General features: G+C 50.3%; 1 protein-coding gene across 1 annotated transcript in view; it reads left to right on the top strand.

The window, feature by feature from the left end:
- Positions 1-482: 482 nt before the first annotated feature.
- Positions 483-11,977, top strand: part of LOC121285062 (zinc finger CCCH domain-containing protein 13-like) — a gene marked incomplete at its 5' end in the record, with an annotated part of 12,701 nt that continues 1,206 nt past the window's right edge. The window contains 3 exons of the mRNA XM_041201185.1: positions 483-533; positions 2,692-2,742; positions 7,774-7,922. Coding sequence (XP_041057119.1) covers positions 483-533; positions 2,692-2,742; positions 7,774-7,922 — 251 coding nt within the window. The remainder of the gene's footprint in view (positions 534-2,691; positions 2,743-7,773; positions 7,923-11,977) is intronic.

Genomic DNA, 11,977 nt, shown 5'->3' with positions numbered 1-11,977 from the left:
GCCCGTGCACTAACCAGAGAGTCAAAACAAGTGCACTAACCAGAGAGAGTCAAAGCCAGTGCACTAACCAGAGAGAGAATCAAAACCAGTGCTCTATCCAGAGAGTCAAAACCAGCGCACTAACCAGAGAGAGAGAGAGAGAGAGAGAGAGTCAACGCCAGTGCATTATCCAGGGAGAAAGTCAAAGCCAGTCCACAAACCAGAAAGAAAGTCAAAGCCAGTGCCCTAACCATAGAGAGAGTCAAAGCCAGTGCACTAACCAGAGAGAGATTAAAAGCCAGTGCACTAGAGAGTTGACACCAGTGCACTAAGCAGAGAAAGAGTCAAAGCCAGTGCACTAACCAGAGAGAGAGTCAAAGCCAGTGCACCAACCAAAGGGAGTCAAAGCCAGTGCACTAACCAGAGAGAGAGACAGTCAAAGCCAGTGCGCTAACCAGAGAGTGAGACAAAGCCAATGCACTAACCAGAGTGAGAGAGAGAGACAGAGACAGAGACAGAGAAAGAGAGAGACAGAGACAGAGAGGGAGAGAGAGAGAGAGAGAGAGAGAGAGAGAGAGTGAGAGAGTCAAAGACAGTGCACAAACCAAAAGAGTCAAAGCAATTGCACTAACCAGAGAAAGTCAAAACCAGTGCACTACCAGAAAGAGTCAAAGCCAGTTCAGTAAGAGGGAGTCAAAGCCAGTGCACTAACCAGAGAGAGAGAGAGAGAGTCACAGCAAGTGCACTAACCAGATTCAAAGCCAGCGCACTATCCAGAGGGAGAGTCAAAGCCAGTTCACTAACCAGAGTCAAATCCAGTGCCCGAAACAGAGAGAGGGGGGTAGAAGAAAAGCCAGTGCACTGTCCAGAGAGAGTCAAAGCCAGTGCCCTAACCAGAGTCATAGCCAGTGTACTAGCTAGAGAGTCAAAGCCAGTGCCCTAACCAGAGAGAGAGAGAGAGAGAAAAGCCAGTGCACTAACCAGAGAGTCAAAACCAGTGCTTTAACCAGAGAGAGAGAGAGACAAAGCCAGTGCAATAACCAGAGAGAGAGAGTCAAAGCCACTGCACTAAACAAAGAGAGTCAAAGCCAGTGCACTAAACAAAGAGAGAGTCAAAGCCAGTGCACTAACCAGAGTGAGCGTCAAAGCCAGTGCACTAACCAGAGTGAGCGTCAAAGCCAGTGCACTAACCAGAGAGAGTCAAAACCAGTGCACTAACCAGAGAGAGACAGTCAATGCCAGTGCACTTACCAGAAAGTCAAAGCCAGTGCACTAAACAGAGAGCAAAAGCCAGTGCACTAACCAGAGAGTCAAAGCCAGTGCACTAACCAGAGAGTCAAAGCCAGCGGACTAACCAGAGAGTCAAAGCCCGTGCATTAACAAGAGAGTCAAAGCCCGTGCATTAACAAGAGAGTCAAAGCCCGTGCACTAACCAGAGAGTCAAAACAAGTGCACTAACCAGAGAGAGTCAAAGCCAGTGCACTAACCAGAGAGAGAATCAAAACCAGTGCTCTATCCAGAGAGTCAAAATCAGCGCACTAACCAGAGAGAGTCAAAGCCAAAGCACTAATCAAGAGAGTCAAAGCATGTGTACTAACCAGATAGAGTCAAAGTCAGTGCACTAACCAGAGAGAGAGAGAGAGAGAGAGAGAGAGAGAGAGAGAGAGAGAGAGAGAGAGAGTCAACGCCAGTGCATTATCCAGGGAGAAAGTCAAAGCCAGTCCACAAACCAGAAAGAAAGTCAAAGCCAGTGCCCTAACCATAGAGAGAGTCAAAGCCAGTGCACTAACCAGAGAGAGAGATTAAAAGCCAGTGCACTAACTAGAGAGTCGACACCAGTGCACTAAGCAGAGAGAGAGTCAAAGCCAGTGCACTAACCAGAGAGAGTCAAAGCCAGTGCACTAACCAAAGAGAGTCAAGGCCAGTGCACTAACCAGAGCGAGAGCCAATGCCAGTGCACTAACCAGAGAGAGAGAGTAAAAGCCAGAGCACTAACCATAGAGTCAAAACCAGTGCACTGACCACAGAGAGAAAGAGACAAAGCCAGTGCACTAACCAGAGAGAGAGAGAGTCAAAGCCAATGCACTAACCAAAGAGATTCAAAGCCAGCGCACTATCCAGAGAGAAAGTCAAAGCCAATGCACTAACCAGAGTCAAAGCCAGTGCACTAACGAGAGAGAGAGAGAGAGAGAGAGTCAAAGCCAGTGCACTATCCAGAGAGAAAGTCAAAGCCAGTGCCCTAACCATAGATAGAGGCAAAGCCAGTGCCCTATCCAGAGAGTAAAAGCCAGTGCACTAACCAGAGAGTCAAAACCAGTGCACTGACCACAGAGAGAAAGAGACAAAGCCAGTGCACTAACCAGAGAGAGAGAGAGAGTCAAAGCCAATGCACTAACCAAAGAGATTCAAAGCCAGCGCACTATCCAGAGAGAAAGTCAAAGCCAATGCACTAACCAGAGTCAAAGCCAGTGCACTAACGAGAGAGAGAGAGAGAGAGAGAGAGAGAGAGAGAGTCAAAGCCAGTGCACTATCCAGAGAGAAAGTCAAAGCCAGTGCCCTAACCATAGATAGAGGCAAAGCCAGTGCCCTAACCAGAGAGTAAAAGCCAGTGCACTAACCAGAGAGTCAAAACCAGTGCACTAACCAGAGAGAGAAAGAGTCAAAGCCAGTACACTAACCAGAGAGACAGAGAGAGAGAGAGAGAGAGAGAGAGAGAGAGAGAGAGAGAGAGAGAGAGTCAAAGCCAGTGCACTAAACAAAGAGATTCAAAGCCAGTGCACTAAACAAAGAGAGTCAAAGCCAGTGCGCTAAACAAAGAGAGTCAAAGCCAGTGCACTCACCCGAAAGTCAAAATAGTGCACTAAGCAGAGAGAGAGTCAAATCCAGTGCACTAACCAGAGTCAAAGCTAGTGCACTAACCAGAGATAGAGTGAGTGAGAAAGAGAGAGAGAGAGACAGAGAGAGAGAGAGAGAGAGAGAGAGAGACAGAGGCAGAGAGAGAGAGTCAAAGACAGTGCACAAACCAAAAGACTCAAAGCAAGTGCACTAATCAGGAGAGTCAAAGCAAGTGCACTAACCTGATAGAGTCAAAGCCAGTGCACTAACGAGAGAGAGAGATAGAGAGAGATTCAAAACCAGTGCACTATCCAGAGAGAAAGTCAAAGCCAGTGCACTATCCAGAGAGAAAGTCAAAGTCAGTGCCCTAACCATAGAGGCAAAGCCAGTGCCCTAACCAGAGAGAGTAAAAGCCAGTGCACTAACCAGAGAGTCAAAACCAGTGCTTTAACCAGAGAGAGAAAGAGACACAGCCAGTGCACTAACCAGAGAGAGGGAGGGAGAGAGAGAGAGAGAGAGAGAGAGTCAAAGCCAGTGCACTAAGCAGAGAGAGAGTCAAATCCAGTGTACTAACCTGAGTCAAAGCTAGTGCATTAACCAGAGAGAGAGAATCAAAGCCAGTTCACTAACCAGAGAGTCAAAGCTAGTGCACTAACCAGAGAGAGAGACAGTCAAAGCCAGTGCACTAACCAGAGAGTGAGACAAAGCCAATGCACTAACCAGAGTGAGAGAGAGAGAGAGAGAGAGAGAGAGAGAGAGTCAAAGACAGTGCACAAACCAAAAGAGTCAAAACAAGTGCACTAACCAGAGAGAGTCAAAGCCAGTGCACTACCAGAGAGAGTCAAAGCCAGTGCACTACCAGAGAGAGTCAAAGCCAGTGCACTACCAGAGAGAGTCAAAGCCAGTGCACTACCAGAGAGAGTCAAAGCCAGTGCACTACCAGAGAGAGTCAAAGCCAGTGCACTACCAGAGAGAGTGAAAGCCAGTGCACTAACCAGAGAGTCAATACCAGTGCACTAACCAGAGAGAGAAAGAGACAAAGCCAGTGCACTAACCAGAGAGAGAGAGAGAGAGAGTCAAAGCCAGTGCACTGACCAAACAGAGTCAAAGCCAGCGCACTATCCAGGAGAGAGTCAAAAACAGTTCACTAACCAGAGTCAAATCGAGTGCTCTAACCAGAGAGAGACTGAGTGAGAAAGCCAGTGCACTATCCAGAGAGAAAGTCAAAGCCAGTGCACAAACCAAAGAGATTCAAAGCCAGTGCATGAAACAAAGATAGTCGATTCCAGTGCACTAACCAGAGAGAGTCAAAGCCCGTGCACTAACCAGAGTCAAAGTCAGTGCACTAACCAGAGAGTCAAAGCCAGTGCACTAACCAGAGTGAGCGTCAAAGCCAGTGCACTAACCAGAGAGAGTCGAAACCAGTGCACTAACCAGAGAGAGACAGTCAATGCCAGTGCACTTACCAGAAAGTCAAAGCCAGTGCACTATCCAGAGAGAAATTCAAAGCTAGTGCACTAACCATAGAGAGAGGCAAAGCCAGTGTCCTAACCAGAGAGAGAGTAAAAGCCAGTGCACTAACCAGAGAGTCAAAGCCAGTGCACTAACCAGAGAGAGAAAGAGACAAAGCCAGTGCACTAACCAGAGAGAGAGAGAGTCAAATCCAGTGCACTAACCTGAGTCAATGATAGTGCACTAACCAGAGAGAGAGAATCAAAGCCAGTGCACTAACCAGAGAGTCAAAGCTAGTGCACTAACCAGAGAGTGAGACAAAGCCAATGCACTAACCAGAGTGAGAGAGAGAGAGAGAGAGAGAGAGAGAGAGAGAGAGTGTCAAAGACAGTGCAAAAACCAAAAGAGTCAAAACAAGTGCACTAACCAGAGAGAGTAAAAGCCAGTGCACTACCAGAGAGAGACAAAGCCAGTGCACTACCAGAGAGAGTCAAAGCCAGTGCACTACCAGAGAGAGTCAAAGCCAGTGCACTACCAGAGAGAGTCAAAGCCAGTGCACTACCAGAGAGATTCAAAGCCAGTGCACTAACCAGAGAGTCAATACCAGTGCACTAACCAGAGAGAGAAAGAGACAAAGCCAGTGCACTAACCAGAGAAAGAGAGAGAGAGTCAAAGCCAGTGCACTGACCACACAGAGTCAAAGCCAGCGCACTATCCTGGAGAGAGTCAAAAACAGTTCACTAACCAGAGTCAAATCCAGTGCTCTAACCAGAGAGAGAGAGTGAGTGAGAAAGCCAGTGCACTATCCAGAGAGAAAGTCAAAGCCAGTGCACAAACCAAAGAGATTCAAAGCCAGTCCATGAAACAAAGATAGTCGATTCCAGTGCACTAACCAGAGAGAGTCAAAACCAGTGCACTAACAAGAGAGTCAAAGCCCGTGCACTAACCAGAGAGAGAATCAAAACCAGTGCTCTATCCAGAGAGTCAAAACCAGCGCACTAACCAGAGAGAGTCAAAGCCAAAGCACTAATCAAGAGAGTCAAAGCATGTGTACTAACCAGATAGAGTCAAAGTCAGTGCACTAACCAGAGAGAGAGAGAGAGAGAGAGAGAGTCAAAGCCAGTGCATTATCCAGTGAGAAAGTCAAAGCCAGTCCACAACCAGAAAGAAAGTCAAAGCCAGTGCCCTAACCATAGAGAGAGTCAAAGCCAGTGCACTAACCAGAGAGATTAAAAGCCAGTGCACTAACTAGAGAGTCGACACCAGTGCACTAAGCAGAGAGAGAAAGAGTCAAAGCCAGTGCACTAACCAGAGAGAGAGTCAAAGCCAGTGCACTAACCAAAGAGAGTCAAAGCCAGTGCACTAAGCAGAGAGACAGTCAAAGCCAGTGCCCTAACCATAGAGAGAGTCAAAGCCAGTGCACTAACCAGAGAGAGAGATTAAAAGCCAGTGCACTAGAGAGTCGACACCAGTGCACTAAGCAGAGAGAGAAAGAGTCAAAGCCAGTGCACTAACCAGAGAGAGAGTCAAAGCCAGTGCACCAACCAAAGAGAGTCAAAGCCAGTGCACTAACCACAGAGAGAGAGACAGTCAAAGCCAGTGCACTAACCAGAGAGTGAGACAAAGCCAATGCACTAACCAGAGTGAGAGAGAGGGACAGAGACAGAGACAGAGAGAGAGAGACAGAGAGAGAGAGACAGAGACAGAGAGGGAGAGAGAGAGAGAGAGAGAGAGAGTGAGAGAGTCAAAGACAGTGCACAAACCAAAAGAGTCAAAGCAAGTGCACTAACCAGAGAAAGTCAAAACCAGTGAACTACCAGAGAGAGTCAAAGTCAGTGCACTAAGAGGGAGTCAAAGCCAGTGCACTAACCAGAGAGAGAGAGAGAGTCACAACAAGTGCACTAACCAGAGAAAGTCAAAACCAGTGCACTACCAGAGAGAGTCAAAGCCAGTTCACTAAGAGGGAGTCAAAGCCAGTGCACTAACCAGAGAGAGAGAGAGTCAAAGTGAGTGCACTAACCACAGAGTGAGACAGAGACCGAGAGACAGAGACCGAGAGACAGAGACCGAGAGACAGAGACCGAGAGACAGAGACCGAGAGACAGAGCCCGAGAGACAGAGCCCGAGAGACAGAGCCCGAGAGACAGAGCCCGAGAGACAGAGCCCGAGAGACAGAGCCCGAGAGACAGAGCCCGAGAGACAGAGCCCGAGAGACAGAGCCCGAGAGACAGAGCCCGAGAGACAGAGCCCGAGAGACAGAGCCCGAGAGACAGAGCCCGAGAGACAGAGCCCGAGAGACAGAGCCCGAGAGACAGAGCCCGAGAGACAGAGCCCGAGAGACAGAGCCCGAGAGACAGAGCCCGAGAGACAGAGCCCGAGAGACAGAGCCCGAGAGACAGAGCCCGAGAGACAGGACAGAGCCCGAGAGACAGAGCCCGAGAGACAGAGCCCGAGAGACAGAGCCCGAGAGACAGAGCCCGAGAGACAGAGCCCGAGAGACAGAGCCCGAGAGACAGAGCCCGAGAGACAGAGCCCGAGAGACAGAGCCCGAGAGACAGAGCCCGAGAGACAGAGCCCGAGAGACAGAGCCCGAGAGACAGAGCCCGAGAGACAGAGCCCGAGAGACAGAGCCCGAGAGACAGAGCCCGAGAGACAGAGCCCGAGAGACAGAGCCCGAGAGACAGAGCCCGAGAGACAGAGCCCGAGAGACAGAGCCCGAGAGACAGAGCCCGAGAGACAGAGCCCGAGAGACAGAGCCCGAGAGACAGAGCCCGAGAGACAGAGCCCGAGAGACAGAGCCCGAGAGACAGAGCCCGAGAGACAGAGCCCGAGAGACAGAGCCCGAGAGACAGAGCCCGAGAGACAGAGCCCGAGAGACAGAGCCCGAGAGACAGAGCCCGAGAGACAGAGCCCGAGAGACAGAGCCCGAGAGACAGAGCCCGAGAGACAGAGCCCGAGAGACAGAGCCCGAGAGACAGAGCCCGAGAGACAGAGCCCGAGAGACAGAGCCCGAGAGACAGAGCCCGAGAGACAGAGCCCGAGAGACAGAGCCCGAGAGACAGAGCCCGAGAGACAGAGCCCGAGAGACAGAGCCCGAGAGACAGAGCCCGAGAGACAGAGCCCGAGAGACAGAGCCCGAGAGACAGAGCCCGAGAGACAGAGCCCGAGAGACAGAGCCCGAGAGACAGAGCCCGAGAGACAGAGCCCGAGAGACAGAGCCCGAGAGACAGAGCCCGAGAGACAGAGCCCGAGAGACAGAGCCCGAGAGACAGAGCCCGAGAGACAGAGCCCGAGAGACAGAGCCCGAGAGACAGAGCCCGAGAGACAGAGCCCGAGAGACAGAGCCCGAGAGACAGAGCCCGAGAGACAGAGCCCGAGAGACAGAGCCCGAGAGACAGAGCCCGAGAGACAGAGCCCGGAGAGGACAGAGCCCGAGAGACAGGGAGAGACAGAGCCCGAGAGACAGAGCCCGAGAGACAGAGCCCGAGAGACAGAGCCCGAGAGCAGAGCCCGAGAGAAGCGCCGAGAGACAGAGCCGAGACAGAGCCCGAGAGACAGAGCCCGAGAGACAGAGCCCGAGAGACAGAGCCCGAGAGACTGAGCCCGAGAGACAGAGCCCGAGACAGAGCCCCGAGAGACAGAGCCCGAGAGACAGAGCCCGAGAGACAGAGCCCGAGAGACAGAGCCCGAGAGACAGAGCCCGAGAGACAGAGCCCGAGAGACAGAGCCCGAGAGACAGAGCCCGAGAGACAGAGCCCGAGAGACAGAGCCCGAGAGACAGAGCCCGAGAGACAGAGCCCGAGAGGACAGAGCCCGAGAGACAGAGCCCGAGAGACAGAGCCCGAGAGACAGAGCCCGAGAGACAGAGCCCGAGAGACAGAGCCCGAGAGACAGAGCCCGAGAGACAGAGCCCGAGAGACAGAGACCGAGAGAGAGACCGAGAGAGAGACCGAGAGAGACCGAGAGAGACAGAGAGAGACCGAGAGAGACAGAGAGAGACAGAGAGAGAGAGAGTGAGAGAGTCAAAGACAGTGCACAAACCAAAAAAGAGTCAATGCAAGTGCACTAACCAGAGAAAGTCAAAACCAGTGCACTACCAGAGAGAGTCAAAGCCAGTTCACTAAGAGGGATTCAAAGCCAGTGCACTAACCAGAGAGAGAGAGAGAGAGTCAAAGCAAGTGCACTAACCAGAGTCAAAGCCAGCGCACTATCCAGAGAGAGAGTCAAAGCCAGTTCACTAACCAGAGTCAAAGCCAGTGCCCTAAACAGAGAGAGAGGGGGAGAAGAAAAGCCAGTGCACTATCCAGAGAGAGTCAAAGGCAGTGCACTAACCAGAGTCATAGCCAGTGTACTAGCTAGAGAGTCAAAGCCAGTGCCCTAACCAGAGAGAGTAAAAGCCAGTGCACTAACCAGAGAGTCAAAACCAGTGCCTTAACCAGAGAGAGAGAGAGAGACAAAGCCAGTGCAATAACCAAAGAGAGAGTCAAATCCAGTGCACTAGACAAAGAGAGTCAAAGCCAGTGCACTAAACAAAGAGAGAGTCAAAGCCAGTGCACTAAACAAAGAGAGAGTCAAAGCCAGTGCACTAAACAAAGAGAGAGTCAAAGCCAGTGCACTAACCAGAGTGAGCGTCAAAGCCAGTGCACTAACCAGAGAGAGTCAAAACCAGTGCACTAACCAGAGAGAGACAGTCAATGCCAGTGCACTTACCAGAAAGTCAAAGCCAGTGCACTAACCAGAGAGTCAAAGCTAGTGCACTAACCAGAGAGAGAGACAGTCAAAGCCAGTGCACTAACCAGAGAGTGAGAGAGAGAGTCAAAGACAGTGCACAAACCAAAAGAGTCAAAACAAGTGCACTAACCAGAGAGAGTCAAAACCAGTGCACTACCAGAGAGAGTCAAAGCCAGTGCACTACCAGAGAGAGTCAAAGCCAGTGCACTACCAGAGAGAGTCAAAGCCAGTGCACTAACCAGAGAGAGTCAAAGCCAGTGCCCTAACCAGAGAGAGTCAAAGCCAGTGCACTAACCAGAGAGTCAATACCAGTGCACTAACCAGAGAGAGAAAGAGTCAAAGCCAGTGCACTAACCAGAGAGAGAGAGAGAGAGAGAGAGTCAAAGCCAGTGCACTGACCAGAGTCAAAGCCAGCGCACTATCCAGGAGAGAGTCAAAAACAGTTCACTAACCAGAGTCAAATCCAGTGCTCTAACCAGAGAGAGTGAGTGAGAAAGCCAGTGCACTATCCAGAGAGAAAGTCAAAGCCAGTGCACAAACCAAAGAGATTCAAAGCCAGTGCATGAAACAAGGATAGTCGATTCCAGTGCACTAACCAGAGAGAGTCAAAACCAGTGCACTAACCAGAGAAAGAAAGCCAGTGCACTAACCAGAGTGAGCGTCAAATCCAGTGCACTAACCAGAGAGAGTCGAAACCAGTGCACTAACCAGAGAGAGACAGTCAATGCCATTGCACTTAACAGAAAGTCAAAGCCAGTGCACTATCCAGAGAGAAAGTCAAAGCTAGTGCACTAACCATAGAGAGAGGCAAAGCCAGTGTCCTAACCAGAGAGTAAAAGCCAGTGCACTAACCAGAGAGACAAAGCCAGTGCACTAACCAGAGAGAGAGAGAGAGAGAGAGAAAGAGAGTCAAATCCAGTGCACTAACCTGAGTCAAAGCTAGTGCACTAACTAGAGAGAGAGTATCAAAGCCAGTGCACTAACCAGAGAGTCAAAGCTAGTGCACTAACCAGAGAGAGAGACAGTCAAATCCAGTGCACTAACCAGAGAGTCAATACCAGTGCACTAACCAGAGAGAGAAAGAGACAAAGCCAGTGCACTAACCAGAGAAAGAGAGAGAGAGTCAAAGCCAGTGCACTGACCACACAGAGTCAAAGCCAGCGCACTATCCAGGAGAGAGTCAAAAACAGTTCACTAACCAGAGTCAAATCCAGTGCTCTAACCAGAGAGAGAGTGAGTGAGAAAGCCAGTGCACTATCCAGAGAGAAAGTCAAAGCCAGTGCACAAACCAAAGAGATTCAAAGCCAGTGCATGAAACAAAGATAGTCGATTCCAGTGCACTAACCAGAGAGAGTCAAAACCAGTGCACTAACAAGAGAGTCAAAGCCCGTGCACTAACCAGAGTCAAAGTCAGTGCACTAACCAGAGAGTCGAAACCAGTGCACTAACCAGAGAGAGACAGTCAATGCCAGTGCACTTACCAGAGTCAAAGTCAGTGCACTAACCAGAGAGTCGAAACCAGTGCACTAACCAGAGAGAGACAGTCAATGCCAGTGCACTTACCAGAAAGTCAAAGCCAGTGCACTATCCAGAGAGAAAGTCAAAGCTAGTGCACTAACCATAGAGAGAGGCAAAGCCAGTGTCCTAACCAGAGAGTAAAAGCCAGTGCACTAACCAGAGAGACAAAGCCAGTGCACTAACCAGAGAGAGAGAGAGAGAGAGTCAAATCCAGTGCACTAACCTGAGTCAAAGCCAGTGCACTAACCAGAGAGAGAGAATCAAAGCCAGTGCACTAACCAGAGAGTCAAAGCTAGTGCACTAACCAGAGAGAGAGACAGTCAAAGCCAGTGCACTAACCAGAGAGTGAGACAAAGCCAATGCACTAACCAGAGTGATGGAGAGAGAGAGAGAGAGAGAGTCAAAGACAGTGCACAAACCAAAAGAGTCAAAACAAGTGCACTAACCAGAGAGAGTCAAAACCAGTGCACTACCAGAGAGAGTCAAAGCCAGTGCACTACCAGAGAGAGTCAAAGCCAGTGCACTACCAGAGAGAGTCAAAGCCAGTGCACTACCAGAGAGAGTCAAAGCCAGTGCACTAACCAGAGAGTCAATACCAGTGCACTAACCAGAGAGAGAAAGAGACAAAGCCAGTGCACTAACCAGAGAGAGAGAGAGAGAGTCAAAGCCAGTGCACTGACCAAACAGAGTCAAGCCATCGCACTATCCAGGAGAGAGTCAAAAACAGTTCCCAAACCAGAGTCAAATCCAGTGCTCTAACCAGAGAGAGAAAGAGACAAAGCCAGTGCACTAACCAGAGACAGAGACAGAGAGAGAGTCAAATCCAGTGCACTAACCTGAGTCAAAGCTAGTGCACTAACCAGAGAGAATCAAAGCCAGTGCACTAACCAGAGAGTCAAAGCTAGTGCACTAACCAGAGAGAGAGACAGTCAAAGCCAGTGCACTAACCAGAGAGTGAGACAAAGCCAATGCACTAACCAGAGTGAGAGAGAGAGAGAGAGAGAGAGAGAGAGAGAGAGAGAGTCAAAGACAGTGCACAAACCAAAAGTGTCAAAACAAGTGCACTAACCAGAGAGAGTCAAAACCAGTGCACTACCAGAGAGAGTCAAAGCCAGTGCACTACCAGAGAGAGTCAAAGCCAGTGCACTACCAGAGAGAGTCAAAGCCAGTGCACTAACCAGAGAGTCAATACCAGTGCACTAACCAGAGAGAGAAAGAGACAAAGCCAGTGCACTAACCAGAGAGAGAAAGAGACAAAGCCAGTGCACTAACCAGAGAGAGAGAGAGAGAGAGTCAAAGCCAGTGCACTGACCAAACAGAGTCAATCCATCGCACTATCCAGGAGAGAGTCAAAAACAGTTCACTAACCCGAGTCAAATCCAGTGCTCTAACCAGAGAGAGAGTGAGTGAGAAAGCCAGTGCACTATCCAGAGAGAAAGTCAAAGCCAGTGCACAAACCAAA

Source organism: Carcharodon carcharias, chromosome 12 (assembly GCF_017639515.1).
Source record: "Carcharodon carcharias isolate sCarCar2 chromosome 12, sCarCar2.pri, whole genome shotgun sequence".
In the NCBI taxonomy this organism is placed as follows: domain Eukaryota; kingdom Metazoa; phylum Chordata; class Chondrichthyes; order Lamniformes; family Lamnidae; genus Carcharodon; species Carcharodon carcharias.
The sequence above is the reverse complement of the archived record's forward strand: the minus strand, read 5'-3'. Positions and strand labels throughout refer to the sequence as shown.